Source organism: Equus asinus, chromosome 4 (genome assembly GCF_041296235.1).
Source record: "Equus asinus isolate D_3611 breed Donkey chromosome 4, EquAss-T2T_v2, whole genome shotgun sequence".
NCBI lineage: Eukaryota > Metazoa > Chordata > Mammalia > Perissodactyla > Equidae > Equus > Equus asinus.
Window position 1 is genome coordinate 41,648,673 of NC_091793.1, and position 18,847 is coordinate 41,667,519.

Sequence of the window (18,847 nt, forward strand, 5' to 3'; positions counted from 1 at the left end):
GCCCGCTTGGTGGCACAGCAGTAAGTTTACACGTTCTGCTTCAGCAGTCTAGGGTTCGCCGGTTCGGATCCTGGGTGTGGACCTATGCACTGATTGTCAAGCCACGCTGTGGCAGGCACCCTACATATAAAGTAGAGGAAGATGGGCACAGATGTTAGCTCAGGGCCAGTCTTCCTCAGCAAAAAAGAGGAGGACTGGTGGCAGATGTTAGCTAAGGGCTAATCATCCTCAAAAAAAAGAAAAAAAAAGTCCTTTATATGTCTCCACTACCACTTAAAGCAAGATCTTTTAGATGTAACATTATTCGAAACAGCTCTTATTTTCCTTTGTATTAGCATGTGCATAGCACTTGAATAATCTAATAAGGTACATATTGAACTGACATAATGGAGTCAGTGCTATCCAATACCACATAAGCCCAAATTAAATCACTGGAGCTTATCCATTACTAATTCTGCTCTATAGAAGCCAGATATCATATTCTTACTCTTCTTTATATCACTAAAAGAAAGAAAACATTGATAACTCAAATGATTAAAGTCTTGGCTGGAATGGTACAATGAATACTTAACAATATGAATAAACGTCTTTTCAAATAAAGATTTCAGAGCTTTCTACTCTTAAGTATAGCTATGTTAATGTTCTTTTCATAAGCAAATGGTCCAATTCTATTTGGACACATTATGTGCAAAGGTCAAATAGAATTCAAGAACTCTCCTGGGCCTATATTACAGATCTTCCCTACACCAATACAAACACTAAGTAATGATAATTCTAAAAGTGTGTAAGTCACAAAAACATTGAGAACATGTGAATTTCAAAGTTCGACACAAGAACGTCAAAACAGTAAGAAAAGAATATGTCAGAAATACAAATTTACTTGAAAAGGGAACTGATTTGATGGATAAATAAACATTTACTGAAAGCTCACTTATAAAGCTCTAAGGGGAGAAGAGGCAATCAAGCCTCTTTGTCAACTCCTCCTCTTCACATCATCCCAAAAGATGAGCAAACACTAATGTGATGTGTTAAATTTGGGCACCTTGATTATATCATCTTCAAAAGTAAGTGAACGGGGTCACTGTGCTTTAAAAGGTTGTACACATGGTTGGGACCTCTGCCTTATATCTCTTCAACCCATGTGGCAGAAGGGGCAAGCTGAGCCAGGGCACACATGGGAAAAAGCTCAACCACCTCTCTATTGCTGTTGCATACTCTTCCCTTTGGTCCTCTAAATGTCACTAGCCAGTTGTGACATTCAGTTTTGAACCTAAGCTACAGCAGAGGTCCCTTAGGAGCTCTGATGCTCCAGTCTAATTTCTCAGAGCCCTACTCTGAAGTTTCTCGGCACCAACCCTGCTAAGGTTTCCTTGCTTTCTTTTGGAGTTGTCCTTTGTGTGTTTTCTGGTCTCAGGAATCTTACAGGGTGGTCAAGAGTAAATTCACTGTGGTTAGCAGTAGAATTCTGATATCACAATCCCACATCTCAATGTTTAACATCACTATGGCAGCGTGTTATGCTGAGAAAATAAAGACATAAGCAACCCCTGCCTTCAGGGAGTACAGTCTAACAGATATGTTAAACAGATAATCACAATACGATCAGGAAATTGATAACAGAGGCCTGCGTAATGAACAATGTTAGACCCAAGGAAAGGCAGATTGAGTTGAAGACCAGCAGAACATTTGCTGAGCTAAGTGTTGAAGATGAGATAGCAGTTTATTTAAAATGAAAAACACAAAGACATAGAAAAATACACAAATCTTTAATCTATCATACATAAGCTTGTCTCAAACATGTTTTTTAAGAATATATACACGTCAAGCTATTTTCCTCCCCCCAAATGCTGATTTTATTTTACATTTCAGCCAATAAAATCTGCGTTTATGTCCAGGCGAGCATTTGTAAAAATACGAGAGTCAAATGGGTTATACGAATTGGAACATGACTCAATATGAAGAGGCTTCAAAGTTAATGACCATCTATCTACCTCTCATAGAAATGTTACAGATCTTGCCAAATTAAATTCAGGTCATTATTAACTATAATTTTCACTTCCAAAATCAGAAAATGTGTTAAAAATTTCTTATTTACTTTTAAAAAATGTCCGGAAAGACAGATATAGAGTCATAAGATGCCTTCTACAACTTTACTTATCTTGGCTATGGAGGAGAAAAAGTCCAAGTTCTCTACAGCTTGCTAGGTTAGAGCCGGCTGGGAAAGGAAAGCCTTTCTTTCAAATTTATAGGTTACCGAGGAGACTCTCTCTCTTGAGAGGTAGCAAAGGCAAGGCTGTCATTTACAGGCCCACTTACATACATCTTCATAACTGTTATGTTTCATGTTATAAATTAGTAAAATGTCATCTATTAAGACTCAGATAACAATGGCCACTTAAGTGCATTCTAAATATTAGATGGATAAAAATAAATAGAACCATAGAATTCTCTTCCACATCATACTCCTGAAGTAACACCGTTCCACAGATCACCCTTTAAGGTATTCCGAAAAGTGAAATATGGTAGGTTTGGAAGACAAAGAAGGAGGAAGGTAAACCTTTGGGCCTTTTGTTAGTTTATGAAGTTAAAGGATAAATGAAAGACAGAAAAAAACAAGCAGTTACTCGCTTAGGGGCATCTAGTGTGAACAGACTCTTAAAACTTGGAATAAAGTAAGCATGAGATTAAAACTTGCACCACTTTTAAAATATATCACCTGGCACTAAGACTTGAAAGAAAGATTTTTAAATAAAATGCTCTCAATAATTACCTAATAATAAAATTAACATTATTTTAATGGTAGAGGAGAAAGCTGACTACTTGAACAACAAGGTTGGGAATTTTACTAGATAATTAAATGCCACTCAATTATTTAGTATAACAGGGAAAGTCAGGAGTTTGAAATATTTCATAAAAAAACACTGAAGTGCTAAGGAGAAATGGGAAAAAGAGCAGAGTTAATGCCAGACTCTTTAAAAAGATCCTCAGTTTCTATTAATTATGGTTTGATGGCATAAGGTCTTTCTACACACTCAACTATGTGATTTATTTATTACACTTTAGCATAATCCACAGGATATCACCAGAAAAGGTTGTACAAATAAGTTACAAAGCCGAGAAAACAGAAAGGAGGAGAAATAAGGTTGAAAAAGACATTTCCTAAAATATAGCAGTGTATTGGGGGCAGCGGGGCAGAGGGAGGCAGTGGGTGGGAAGGGAGGAAAGGGGAACAGGGAAGTTGGTGGAATTAGATAAGCTTCCTATTTTAACATTAGTTTCATGGAATTGGTTATATTATAACAATAACAGAGGCTGAATCTATAAGCTCCATATTTTACCCTTAGTTTCTTGAAGCTGGTTACAGCAAAAGAATACAGATTTACCAAAATTTGATGGGTCTTTAATAATTTCTGTATATGGATATAGATAAAGGAAAATATATATAATATCTTACCCTATTAGAGATTTTACTATTATCATCACCGTAATACAAATCTCATAAAGCTTGATACAAAAATAACTTGGCTTGTGTTCCAAAGGATGCATTCCAAAGGGATTTGCTGCTCTGTTTCCAGTGATGTTGCTTAGAAAAGTTGTTGTTTTGTTATATTCTTCCTTAGAGGTTAAGGAACAGAGCCTGGTTTGTTAAACATCAAAAAGAAGTGTCCAATTTCTGATCTCCAAGAGACAAAGCTACTGGTGGTCTAAGGAGGACATGAGAGACCTCAAAACTGAAGTTGACTGAACTGTGGGATTATTTTTGGCAAGTGATAATGGCAGTTTGTCCAACATAAGTAATGAAGAAGAGAGAAGGCAGCCATAAGGCTGATGTTCCAAAAAATCACGTCTGTATTTGCGTCACTGGAGAAAGTGTGTCAAGAAGCCACAGTAATGAAATTATGATGGCAACACTAATAGTTAAATACTAGTTTCTTATAACAGAAAAACTGTATGCAGGTTTATAGGACTGCCAATATTTACATTTATTTGTTATTGTGTTAATAGAAGCAAAACTACAAAATCCCTTTATAACCCAGGTTGAAATTTTCCTAAAGTTTTAGGTTAGAAGGGGGGGAAAATCCTCTTACTCAATCTAATAGAGATAAATGACTTCCTTTTTTAAAATAACAAAAAATGCTCCTTATATTTTAGAGTTTTTCCTCTCAGTTTATGAGCTTGAATCACAACAATTCAGTTATGAAAGATGGAAAATATGAAGTTTATGAAGTTTTTTTCCTCACCTAGGTCAACAATAATAAAAGGATCCATTAAGTTGATAGGTGAATAGCACTTTTTTTATTTGCAGGGAGAGGGAATGAGTAGAAGTTGAAAAGATGATATGGGTAAGAAAATGGTAGCCAGTTCCCCAATTAGGTTCCTTTTACTTAAATTCTAACTTAGTGAAATGGACTCAACCATTTATTTGCTTCCTGTCTTTCTATAATGATATATTGAAAATATCTATACTGCATTTTATGAAATATATTAGTAGGGTGTTGTATTTAGGATAAAATTTTCAGATGAAACATTCTATATAATGGATAAATGTTTACTGAACAAATCAAAACACAAAAGCAAGCACATGTTCAATAATCTTTTCTCTTTCTGGAATGTTTCCGTGAGGGGATACCAAATTAATTTAAATAAATCTCTTAATCACTGTAAAATGAATATGGCTATCTAAAAAAAGGGAAGCTTTATTTCTAATGACTGTACAGATTTAGAAAATGCTAGACTCTGATACTGTTGCCTCCTAGATTGTTAATTTGAACCTAAATATGTGGGCAAAAAAGAGGCTTTCAAATCTTGACTAGTGGTTACAAATCTTACACAGTGGTTTCCATGGAGCTAACAGTAAATTATTTCTTTTTCAGAGATGATCTCAAGAGATCAGTTTCACAGGGAGAAAGTACCTCTCAGTGACTGTCCATCAGATATCTTTAAAGATGAAGGAACAAATCACATGGTAAAATGGACAAAAATGACAACGGCCATGACCAGGGCCCCAAGAAGTTAGTATGGCAGTTACTACTACTTTATTTGTAAAATGAATACATGTTAGCAGTTCCACTTGTGCCTTTTAGGCATGGGAACTAAGGTTAACCTAAATGCCTATCAAGAAAAACCTTTAAAGAAATTATTTTAGAAAGTTAGGGATCTATTGTTATGAGACAATTCAAAATATAGCTGCATCAATTTCCTGATGTGATTGATTTTTCGCCTGGATATTCTTGCAACATGATAAATATTAGGTGATAACGACCAAAAACGTGTTTTCTTTGCATTTTGTAGATACTGAAGTATTTGGTGACAAGAGTAATTTGGTGCTGTGGAAGACCCATTTTCCTCCCTCCAGTACAATGCAAAAACATTATCTACAATTTAAAGCCTTGCTTTGATAGAGTAATTAATGTTACAATTCCATTATGAATACCTCAGCTACATTACAGCTTTGCTATACCTCATTTCACTCAAATGATAATTGTTCTTTAAAACATGTCTTAATTAGAATTTTCCAAATTTAATTATACTTTTACTTTCTAGGAATAAAACCTTTCAAAGAATCTTTATGGCAAATCATTTTGAAATTTGCTACTTAAATTAAAAGTGTAATAAGTTAAGATGGTCTTTTGATCAGTTTTTGAAAGCTTATTACTGTGTGTACCTATTCAAGAGGATTTAAAGAAATATCCCCAAATATAGCAAGAAAAGTTATAAAGAATAGAATTCTTAGTAGTTAACTATAGACTTGATTCCACTAGTCTGAAATCACAGAAAATTCATTTCTGAACTAATTCTCCAACAGTGGTAATGTGTTTGAACTGGTGTATTAAGAGTCTCTCATTCAACAGCCTTAGGGATCCATAGGTACTCATTTAAAGAGAGATGGCCAGGATTAGGCATTCCATGTGGCTACATGGAACCACCTGAAGGGTCCTGAATCTGATATCAACATGTCATCAGCATATGGTCTAACCAACTAAGTGAATAAAAGTCATTTGTGAACTTGCGATAGGAAAAGAACAAGAAAAATTAGGATGCTGTATTATATTACGAAAAACTTTGGCAAGTTGTATTTAAGTCTGGAGATTTTTAAAAAATTGTAGTGTTAAGATAAATACAAAAGATGTAGATATCTTCAGGTAGAGGAATATCTAATTTTCATTCATTTTTCCCAATAAAATTTGCTATTTTGAAATCTATTTTATTTCCTTTTAAAACATACAATTAATATATTAGCATTTCCTCTAAATTGTAAAAATAATCCTTACCAAAAAATTAACTTACAAATGAATACGTTGTTGCATCTTACATTGCTGTGATCCATTCAAGACAAATTATCTTCTGCACCAGGACCGTCTACCCCACTATGAATGCTTACACTATCTGAGATCCTTGTCCAAATATGGTACTAAAATGCCTTCCTCAAGTTGATAGTCTCTAAAATCTCTACAACACTTCTCTCTCACCTGAGATGAGCCCACTTTCTTATTTTAGCTTACTGCTCCTCTGGTCTTTACTTTTTTTTCCCCATTAATTAACCACAATCTTAGACAAACAAATTTATAGTTAAGGTGAGAATCACGATATTTCTAAAAGAGTAAATAAATCTAAGTAACTGCATTATTTACATTTCTATTCATTCCCTCCTTACCAGTTTGGAAAACCTCTATGTGAAGCTCCTGATTTCTGGAAGATGTGGTGAGGAGGAAAGGAGGACAATGAGAAATCAAAGTCGGGTAACAGAAAAATTATAGTTGGATCAAAGCAAAAGAACTATACCATACAATTTCAGCAAGTATAAAAACTGCCATTGTTCGTTTCTATCTTCAAAAGCTTCCTTATGAAACTTACTACTACTCTTCCTTTTGTCTCAACTTCTAAAGTAAAGGTTAAAGAGTTGTTTCAAGAAGTTAGAATGAAAGATATGAAGTCAGAAGTTAAAAACATTTTTCTGCTAAATGCCCCTGTTTTTGTTGGTTATCATTTTATATATCACTTAAAGGAAATTCCTATGAAATTTAAAACTACCTTAAGCTCTAAAAGTTCCCTCCCCTCTGCTTGCTTGCTTGCTTATACCCTCTCTCTTTCTTTCTTCTGTAGGAAGAGGTGTACAGAGGTCTGGTGCTATAGTGACTTTAAGGCACATGAAGGAAATTTTATTGGCACTTAGCAAATAAATAAACTGAAATAAAGAATTAAATGCTTTGGCTTGAAAGGGCTGTTTCAGATAAGCCACCCTATATATTATCTAAATTAATTATGATACCAATGACACAAAAATATGTTATGGAGAATAAATTCCTAAAGAAATATATTCTCTTCAAACATACTTTTATGCTTAAGAAAAACTGATTTGACAAATTTAGCATCTTAAATTTATTACCTTATAAATTATTTTTCAAAGATTATTTTGCATTCTCAATTCTCTTATGTTTCACTTACTTCCCCTTTAAAATTGCTTTTAATCAAAATTAATTTTTAATACTCTGATATATTATTAAAAGAATTCAAGTGTACAATAGCCAAATATTCTCCTACAGCTCTAATGGAGACTGGCATCTGTGTACACCAGCTTGTTGGTATGTGACTATTCTTCAAATATGATGGAGAATTCCAAACCCTCCTGAGGTTCACAATTCAACATATATTTTTTCCAGAGACTAAAAGCACCATAAATAGAAATAGTTATGGTTAAACAGCTAGTTCCTGGAAAGAAATTATTCACAAATTAACACTTTCATGGCAATTGAATGCCACCGAAGGATAGCTATAATGAAAAATATATGATATCAGTATTAAAATATTCTGAGCAATCTAACTATGGCAAAAGTGGTATTAGCGAAGAATATATGAGGAATAGATAAGAATCAAGGTAGGTGCATACAATATTACCAAATGGATATTGACAACCATCTAACTTAGTCGTAGCTGCCCATTACATGTTTTTCTTTCAGTGTTCTAAGGAAAACAAGAAATCAGGAAAACAAATACATCAGGAAAAGCAAGAAATTTAAAAGCTGAACTTAGCTATATTGTTTACTGCCCTCTAACAAACGTACATAAGAAAAATAAAATAGCAAAGAAAAAACAAAAGGGTAAATATATCAATTAAAACCAATACTTCTCAACATTAAATGTGTACATAGTATGACTGGTTCTGAGCTCCCTAACTTTCAAGGCAACTTGAGAAGGGTTCCAAAGGCAGCCAAAATACTGAAAAATCATAACCTGTAAAACCAGCATAATAATTCTTGACGCAAGGTTTCCTTAGAGGCTAGTTCACTCACTTTAGCAGAGAATAAGTTATTTTGGTAGTTTTTTTGCCAAGCATACAACAAAAAGTTATCTGTTTCTAGGTTTTCCAGATACTCAGGCCATGGCAAAGCATAAGTACACCTTAGGGGTTCCCAACTGGTAGCTGTCAAGGTTTTCTCCCTTAGGGGAAATCGCTATCCTTCTTGCATTTGAAGTAAGATAGAATGTAGGGCAAGGAGGAGAACTGAGGTCACTTGAGTTCCACTTATCCCAACTCAGAGTTACTACTCACACAGTCTACCATTCTGCTAAGCTTTGTTTCTTTTAGTTGTTGTCCAATGGATCCGGCTGACCACTTAGTTGATGGGAAAGATAAGATATTTTCCCTTTTCGATTTTCGGAGTTGGCTAAATTACGCAATTAATTAAAAAGACAAATGTTCACTTGTATCTTTTCTTTATTCACATTCAGATGTGTGGGAAATCAATTATTGTACATGCAGCTTTTATCTTCAATGAACAGCATGATGCTAAAACACCACAAAAAGTTGTTCCCCCCCAAACCTTTATGTACTCCAAAAATACTGACCTTGACATTGATTAGTAATTTTTAGGTATTACAAAAAACACATATTAATATTATAATACCTACAGAGATAAAAAGGAATGAAAAAAGAAACAGTATGGAGATTTCTCAAAAAGTTAAAAATAGAAATACCATACAACCCAGCTATCCTACTACTGGGTATTTATCCAAAGAACTTGAAATCAACAATTCAAAGAGACTTAACGCACCCCTATGTTCATTGCAGCATTATTCACAATATCCAAGACATGGAAGCAACCCAAGTGCCCACTGACTGAAGAATGGGTAAAGAAGGTGTGGTGTATATATACACACAATGGAATACTACTCAGCCATAAAAAAGACAAAATCATCTGATTCACAACAACATGGATGGACCTAAAGGGTATTATGTTAAGTGAGATAAGCCAGACAGAGAAAGACAAACACTGTATGATTTTACTCATATGTGGACGATAAACTAACATACGGCCAAAGAGAACAGCTTAATGGTTACCAGAGGGGAAGGGGGTTGGGAGATGGGCACGAGGAGTGAAGGGGCACATATATATATATAAGGTGACTGACAAAAAATAATGTACAACTGAAATTTCACGTTATAAACTATTATGACCTCAATAAGATTTTTTTTAAAAAAAGCAATGAAAAAAGAAATAGCATATAGTTGTTAAACTAAATTTGTACCAGTGTTTTCCACAGCTTTGACTATATATGAACCAGCAGCTCCTCCTTTTGACTACACTGTTGATCAGTGATGAAGAACCTACCCCAGAACTCTCTAGACCGTGCAAAGTCACACTGGGGTTATATCCCAAAAGAGGTTTTAAAGCCTTTAATTGATCTTATAAAAACTACACCTTATCTAAAGAGCACTCCTCTTCATGCTTGATTAGTTTCCCCACATCCAAGGTGCACAACTTCTTGACGAACATCTTTAACAATCAGTGGCGATTCTTTATCTTTAAGTAATGGAAGTCACATTTCCCCAAGGCTGACATCCACTGCTGGCAACAGATGCATCAGAACCACCAGAACCAAGGAGATTATTCAATTCACATTTTAAGCCAGCCAAAGAAAACAGAACTTTAAAAAAGTCTAAGGGTCCGAAGAGACTGTTTTGGCAAATATGGTTTCAAAAAATACAAGTCATTAGCTTCTTAATGTGGAAGTCGGACTTTCCCAATGCACAATTTATTACTGGCAAAGGATTCACCAAGCTCTGCCAGTAAAAAGGGGAGAGTTGTTGGAAAAGTGATCTATGTACACAATTCCAGTTAAGTTATAAAAGCAATATGTAACTTAGTAAAGGCTTGTGCTGCACTATTATGACAACAAACACTAAATCAGAATCAATTATCTGCCACATTTGGAACACAACAGTATTACTCACTGAAAAATCTTGTGTAAAAAAATCAGAAAATGCCAGCAGGTGGGTTCCAGGAACATTCATTAACAATGAGATCCAAATTTGGGGATCAATTAATAGATCATAAATCTAGAGAGAACTTCAGATCTCATTTTATGTATGAGGGAATGAGGCTTTGAGAGGTGACATATCCTGAACATGGTAACACAGGATTGCATGACAAAGCTAAGAAACTAGCTAAGAAACTACACCATGGCACATGTCAGAAGTACAGAGTAAATATCTGAGTGTACTCCTGGCATCCAAATTGTTCTCACAGAGAACAACTACTTTCTGGATCTGTAATCATTCTTATATCTTTCAGAGAGCAGGAATCCAGGAGTGACAAAAAAAGGTATAAAGACCAAAAAGCAAGGTACTGCTGGCTTCTCTGTGAACTGGTACTTGTGACATTGGAAAGATTCTGCTGGCTTCTGTTCAAAGGAGTTTATATTAATTAAGCAGTTTTAATTATCTAGGCTCTAAAGTAGATTTACAGGTACATGGTGAGGAAAGGCAAATCCAAAAGCAGTATATTCCAGAGTTATCTAGGACCCAGGAAGAGGAAGTTTTCATGGCAGCTTAGGAAGAAAGCCAAAAAAGATTTGTAGTTCATCCTGATACCCAGGAAGCCTAAATTTTTTTTTTTAATTTGTATTTGTAATTTGTAGGACTTTCTATGTCTTCCTATCTGAAATGAGTGATTACTATGTGGGTAGGTCAGCAAATTCAAGCTTTTATACTAGCAAAGAAGCTGAAAGGGCTTGAGAAACACTTGTCTACCCTCTTTCTTATTAGAGAGAATGAAATGGTTCTAAACAATAGTTCAGGAAGGAAGCAAGAAAAGAGATTACAAGAGGGCTGACAACCTAGTAAGTACTAAGATGCTGAGTGGGAGAATATTACACTTTGGAAAAAGATAAGAGATTCAGCCTAAGAGGAATTATAGGTATAAGACTCTGTCTATGGAGCAGCAACTCATATTTTTAAACAACAAAAATATAAAGGCAATTTAAAACGAAAGACATCCTACTACTGTGCTTCGGAGGTGGGATAACTTGTGGCACTACTAACTTCCTTTTGAGGGTATAGAAGCGGTTACTTAGGAGATCACAGGAGGTTTTTATACTGTCGATATAAATACAGTGATTTTTCAGAAAGACAGGGTTATTTTTGAGAACCTTCTATCTTCTCTTTTGTTAATGCAATTTCCTAAATTCCAGAATGTAGGCTTCTAAAATTCAGCTTTGATAACAGGTAGTAATGTGTATGATGGGTGATAAACTACTCAAGATCATACTAATAGATGAAGGAGAACTCAATAGATGTATTATGCTGATATTGGTCTTTCTCTACATTAATAACTAAAACTAAAATACCTGAGAAAATTTGGGCATTTTAATGAAAATCTACAATCTTGTAGGGAAAGTGAAAGTGAAACACTTTCCAGTATTGATAAGGCAGTTTGTAATGAAGCTACCCTCTAGAATTAGCTGGGGTTAGGCTCCTTACAGGAAGTAGTCAAATTTGTTTTTTTCTATCTATATCCCTCTGAACCCATTTGTGCTCAGTCATACTGAAGGAACTGACCTACCTTAGCAGAATGAACAACTGATTAGAAGACTAATGCAGAAAATAGGAAGGCATTTCCCTACAGAGACACAATGTCTTACAATGGAAGGATTTACTGATCAGTCAATCAATCAATCAATCAACGGAAATTCTTGAACATGGGATAAAGGAACTCCTAAGTAAGGCTAAAAGAAGGCAGTAGTTGTATTAACAGATGGAGCATACTTTCTGGCCACCTGACCAGATGGAGGATTTAGATGAGGCTTTTTAAAACATGTTACAAACAAGCACAAGGATAAGATACAGACATGACGGGAGATATTACTTACTTACATGTACTGGCACCTTAATTTTGCCCAAATCAGAGCATCTGATAAATTCCTAAGTTACCTTGCTAAAAATTTCATCCTTCAAAAGATAAGAGAAGCAATGAAGGGAACTGATTTAACTATTTCATACTTATATTTAAACAAAAAGGCAGAACTGAATGATGATGCAGAAGTGACAGGAACTCTAGCAGTGATCATGCCAAGGAAAGGCAACACTGGGCATTGTCCTTGTCAAATGTGTAGCCTACATCTGTAGTTGGACATTCTGACAGTCACTCATGATATCAGGAAACAGGAAAAATGGTGGATTTACAGACAGCTTAATAATGATAATCCAAAAATAATGATTACCTGATTCAAGTCAACCTTGAGAGAGACCTCTACTTGGTCTATTCTTGGTTTGGTCCTACAAAATGTTTTATGCCAATAACTTGAAGAAATGCGAGTATATCTATACATTTCCAGGTGACACAAAGCTGGGAAGGAAAGTTAATATGAAGGATAAAATAGTCCATTCAACAAATATTGACTGAGCATCTTTATGGGCAAGGTGTTAAAGTGAATATAAAGATGAATAAAGATCCAGTTCTTCCTCTCATGGTTTCCTTTTCAAAAGGGGAGAAACAAATACAGATAAATTATCACAGAACCAAAGTATGAGTGATAAGTTCCATAAAAAGTATAAAGTGGATGGACAGGTCAATGAAGGCAGATATTACTTCTATCTTTATGTGTTGGTGGGTTCAGAATCTGGGATGCTTTAGTGGAAGTGTTCATGGAGCATGTCAGATGAGTAGAATTTGGATATGTAGGAATCAAGAGAAGAGGAATCTAAATTCAGAGGTGGAAAAGCATAGAGAATTGGGAAGGGTTTGTGGTTTTGTCTGAGGAATGAAATGTAGGACAGGGAGCAGTAGAAAACAAAAGTTGGGTAATAAGATTCTGGGATACAGGTTGGCACAATAACCTAAAAACAATAAAATTAAATTTAACTTGGATGAACTTCTAGTTTTAGGATGGCAGTGTAAAGATGTTGCTCCCTCCTTTCTTCTTGAAAATTACTCCAAACAATAAGGCAAAAAGAAATAGAACACAAACTTCAATTTTAAGAGGCATATATGAACTACAATACATGGAAATTAAAAGCAGATAAAAGAATGATGATGACAGCACAGCAGAGGACGGCCAAGTCCATGTGCCTGAAGAGGCAGACACCACAAAGCAGCAGCACTTGCAGAAGCCTGGAAATGTTCAGGAGTCAGAAACTCCTGGACCAAAGGCAGAAGGGAGGCAAAGGACGGAAATGAGGAAAACTGCGCTAAAAATGGGAAAAGCATAAGGCAGAAGAAATTAAACTCCTGCTCATACTAAGTGATACCAAGCAAAAAGGATGGGCTGAAGCTAAGTGCCAAATTCTGCTAGGGAATTAGATAGTTTTTAAAAAAAAACAAAACAAACAATTCCTTATTCTTTCTGAAATGTTTTAAATACAAGTTATTTTAATGTTATAATACAGTATAAAATATTTTTAAACAGTTCTTCATCAGAAGAGCTTTTTTAAAATACATATGTTCGAGCTCCAAGTCCCAACTCCAGAGACTCCAGTAGAGTGGGGACTAGGAACTTCTATTTGACAAAGCTTCTTAGTCTGAAAACCACTGAGCTAGTGTAAAAAAGAAACCTATCATCAAAACATATCAAAAGATAAAAGACCATAGAGAAAAAGATAGGCATTTTCATTCATAGGTAAATACTATGTGCCAGGTATTGTCTAGGAACTGGGAATAGTGCAGGACAAAAAAATTCCCTACTCTCATGGAGTTTATATTCTAGTAGCAGGAGAGACACAAACCACATACAATATGTAGTATTTTACATATTACTGGATGGTTACATGAAGAAAAACACAGCAGGGAAGGGGTAAAAGGAATGGGGACAGAGAGAAGGTAATATCTGAGTAAAGATTTGAAGGAAGTGAGTGAGTAAACCATGAAGATATCTGGGAAACAGTGTTTCAGGCAGAGAGAATAGCTGATGCAAAGGCCCTGAAACAAGAGACTGTCCATATACTTATTCAAGGAACATCAAGGAGGCCAGTAGAGCTGGAGCAGAGTGAGTAAAGATACGAGATCAGAAACGTAACAGGGGAACGAAACTGTACAGGATCTCATAGGCCTGTGAAGGACTTCGGTTTTAGTCCTAGCGAAATAGTAAGCCACATGATTAGAAAAATGAATATTTAAAAGAGTCTTTTAAATATATATACACATACATATGCTATACATGATTCTGAAAAGCAATGCAATTTTTCTAAGTAATTAATAACAAAAATATTGTCAAGTGGTATCTGACCTTACCTGGCTAAACAAATCTAGACAATACCTAATATAGTTCCTTAAAGTAAGTGTTTAATAAATACTTGTGGAATAAATGAACAGTAGATTTATACTGAAAAGGGAAATGAGTTTTTGAAGTTTGTGTAAAATCAGAGGCAACGTATCAAGAATATAGCACTTATCCTAAGATGCAGTTTTTCCTGAAAGATTTCAGGGCATTCTTACAGAGATCACCAAGTAGATGTTCCCATTTCCTATATTCTATGTGAGGCAAGAAGAGACTGACATAAAAAGCCCTCTAGAGTCACTCTGAAACTTCTCTGCTTCTGATTGAAAGAGTCACACATATACTTTTTAACAGACCAAATTTTAAACTTAGCTTAAGCTTTCCTAGGTTCTAGCTTTAAAAACTTATGATTCCTAACCAAACTAGCTGTACTTTATTCTTATTAATTAAGGAACTTTATATAATTTCATCCCAAAGTCTAGTTCATTTTTATTTATTATTTTTTTAAAGATGGGCACCTGAGCTAACATCTGTTGCCAATATTTTTCTTTTTCTTCTTTTTCTTCTCCCCAAAGTCCCCCCAGTACATAGTTGTATATTCCAGTTGCAGGTCCTTCTAGTTGTGCCATGTGGGACGCCGCCTCAGCATGGCCTGATGAGCAGTGCTAGGTCTGCGCCCAGGATCCGAACCGGTGAAACCCTGGGCCACCAAAGCAGAGTGCGGGAACTTAATCACTTGGCCACGGGGCTGGCCCCTGGTTTATTTTTTTCTAAAGCCTAGAGCCCAGGATTTTGACCGTCAATGAAGAATTCTGAAAGTGACAAATCCTCTTCTGACAGCTAGGAAAAGTGAACATACTTTCTTCTACCCACTGTCACCACTCTAGCTTCTGTATGAGCCAATCTACTCTTTCTGGTTGTCAGATAGTATTTGTTTTTAAATTATTTCAGTGATAAATAATGCCATGGACAGCAAAACAAAACTGTTCTTCTTTAATATTAGTACTTCTTTTGCCTGATAATAGAATTTTACAAAAGCATTAATTTTTGATTAACAGAAAAATGATGGACAGCTAGCTCCTTCAGTCACTGTAATTGGACTCTCTAAAGGAATGAAAAGAAATTAACTTCTGCTGTTAGAGACAACTGCAAATATTTTTGGTATCATACTATATAATGATTTCTTAGAAAACATAAGAATTCTAAAGCCATATAATATTAAAAGCATTACCTTACATAGCCAAGAGACTTATGCTTTTGTCTAAGAACCAAACCGCTGACAGATGAAATTCAGAATGAAAATACACAAAAAACCCATTATTTGTGCTAGCATATGGGAATTAAGCTAAAGCCACATGATTTACCAAAAGAATAGTTCACTTTCATTCCCCCATCTATCACAGCCAAGATTTGCAATGATAACTTTATATACAGCAGAAAAATTTATATAAATCTATATTAAACTATGTTAATTTGAAGTGTGAGATCAATTTTAATTAGAAAGATTTGACTTCTGCTTACTTTTCATCAGGGCATTAATTAAGCATAGGAAAGAAGTAAAAGAACAGAAAAACTTGGTCACTCAGTTTAGCAGTTTTCTCAGATTGAAAAAATAACAATGAAACCTCCAGGGTTAAGAATTTCAAATGAGGCTGCTAGATAGAGAAGACAGACCAAATTAGCTTACCACTTGAACCATTTTGAGATATCTGGCATATCTTGGATCCTTGGCTACAGTTAAGATATTTTCTGCTGTTACTTCACTTTCCTGTGGTCCAGAGTCTTGTAAACTGTTCTGCTGTAGAGAGTATTGGGCGTAAATCTTTAGAAAATTCACAAAAGGAGTCCATTATGTTACTTAAAAGGGATGTTTCCTTTTATAATTCTAAAGCAATCAATATCAAAACAAATATTTCTAAAGTTAAACACCAATAATTTAATTATGGGATATATCTTTCTAAATATTTATAAATACTTTAAGATTTCAGAGGAAGTTACACTTAATATCAACATTATATTATTCCTTAAAAAACACAAAGATATTCACGGCATTAAAAAACATGAGAATTCTACTTTACTCTGTGTCCCCAGAGTGCTGATATATTACATGAATTATAGAAGGGCATATTATTTTAATAAAACTTTTAATAAAGCTAATAAAACTACTTGATTTGTCAGTTGTTCAACTCCAGCAGACAACTGATTTTCTAGGTATCTACCATCTACACAATTGAATTTCTCATTTATTAAATAATCTTACTCTAAGTAGATAGGGTTATTCTAATATCTCAGAAAGCAATGCCTGGAGAGTTTGTGGAAGAGAAGCCCATTTCCCAGACAAAATTATCTGGTTTGGTATATTTCGGCTACTGCTGGAACTATTAATGGTAACATTCTCCACAGAGTGGTTAAGATTAAATGCTGAATACTACTTACAACGAAGAATACCGGGGAGCGGTCTTCTTAGATAAAAATGCTTTCATCGCACAGGCAGTTCTCACTTTGCCTGGTACTGTGTTAACTGAAACTTGTCCATATTGGAGCCCTATCTTCACTTAAGTGCAAAGCTAGGACTGTCTGTATTCTTGATTTTTCTATCAACCTGAACATTTAGACTAAGTTTACTTTTATCAGTTCTCACTCATTATCTGTATATTAGCATTAAGAGGAAGTTCCTTAACACAATGAAAAATCAATTTATGTCTACATATCTATGCTGAAATATAGATAAATCAAGAAATATTTAAAAATATTTATCGTTTTTAGAATATAAATGTGAATTATATATTAAGGTTTTTCCTTAGATAATTCAAATACAAATTAAACCTGTTGAAAACTCTGAAGCAAATAAAACATCCCAAAATCCTTTACGTTTCTCCCGTTATGTGACACTGTTAAGTGTATAGAAGTGAGTAGATACATATGTTCATCTGTAAAATACATAAATACAAAAAGTTCAAAACATTTAATTAAATAAAAAAAATCAAACAAAACTGAAGTATGTTTTTAAAAAAATTATGGACAATAAACTCATACAATAGCACAATGGAGCAAATGATAATTACATACAGGGCCAATGGATTTCAAAACTCAGCCATTAACTTTTGTCTAATAACCAAGACCTCAACAAGGTTTAATTATGTCAGGTCTTACACCTTTGCTATTTGAATGACCCATTAAATCCTCTATCATATCTCTCAACTGTCCTTCATTTTATGCTCAAATTAATCTCAAACTGTACAATTGGATGTTCTATCGTGAGTAATGATAAGATCTGAATCATGAAATTAAAGTTGCAGAAAAATCAGTATGCAAAGGTCTTTGACTCATATATAGATTAGAGATTGCAATGAATGCATGATTTTTTTTAAAAGTGCATGATTATCCTTTATCTGATAAGTGAGTTGACTTTAATGCCCATGGAAATGCCTTAGGAAATACCTAAATTCGTTTCAAAATATTTTACATAAAATATACTAATCAATAACAACGGAGAAGAAACAAATTGATTTGAATATAAAGAACATGCTGAGCAGTTATTTCATTAAGCTAATCAACACATAACTTTACCACAATTTTTTAAACTCAGGAATCCAAAAGAACTTCATAAATCCTCCAAATGAATTACTATATAATTTTTAAATAAAATTGCCAGAGATACACCAGGTTATTCTGAATTTTAGAAAATTCAGCTCTGATAAATCGTAATCAATTTTTTGAGACCTTAAATAGGCAATACAAACACAACTGCAAAAGTTTTTAAATATATATTATACATGGCATTCATAATAACACCTGGAAAAATTAACATTCAAAGTTAGACAGATACTTAAAAAATTTATAGAAATGTATGATAGCTAGTATCCACCCAAGAATAACTGAGAGGAAGAGTAGAAACAGTTTCTTAATATATTTTACACATGCTTCGTTCTATGAAAAGGGTGGTCCATATTTAATTGAAAGAACCTTCTAAAGTTAAACTCCTCTACAACATCTGGATTTCCTCTTGTATATTACAAATATTTCAGTGGCCATGATAATGGAATTTGCTATCTTAATTAAATGGATATTAAATTTTCTAATATCTAATTGTTAAATAAATGGTCATCTAATTCATTCCCCAAATACATATTATATCTAAATATATGGCTCCTCCTAGAGGGCCTCGCACCACATGTGCTCAATATGTTTAATGAATTCAGCACAGGTACTGGAGACAGTATAGTGTAGCAGGTAAGAGTTAGGACTCTTGGCACCAGATTGCCTGGGTTAAAATTCCAGCTCTTACACTTGTTGTTTGACCTTCGGCAAGTTAACTTCTGTATACCTCATCTGACACATTTGTAAAGTAGAA

The 18,847-nt window shown here is 34.5% G+C and overlaps 1 protein-coding gene across 2 annotated transcripts in view; it reads right to left on the reverse strand.

Moving 5' to 3' along the window:
- WASHC3 (WASH complex subunit 3) overlaps positions 1 to 18,847 on the reverse strand; it is a 43,151-nt gene that overhangs the window by 13,223 nt on the left and 11,081 nt on the right. The window contains exon 5 of one of the 2 annotated variants that reach the window (XM_014835060.2): positions 16,181 to 16,291. In XM_014835060.2, coding sequence (XP_014690546.1) covers positions 16,181 to 16,291 — 111 coding nt within the window. The remainder of the gene's footprint in view (positions 1 to 16,180; positions 16,292 to 18,847) is intronic. The other variant, XM_014835061.2, reaches the window with a different exon arrangement.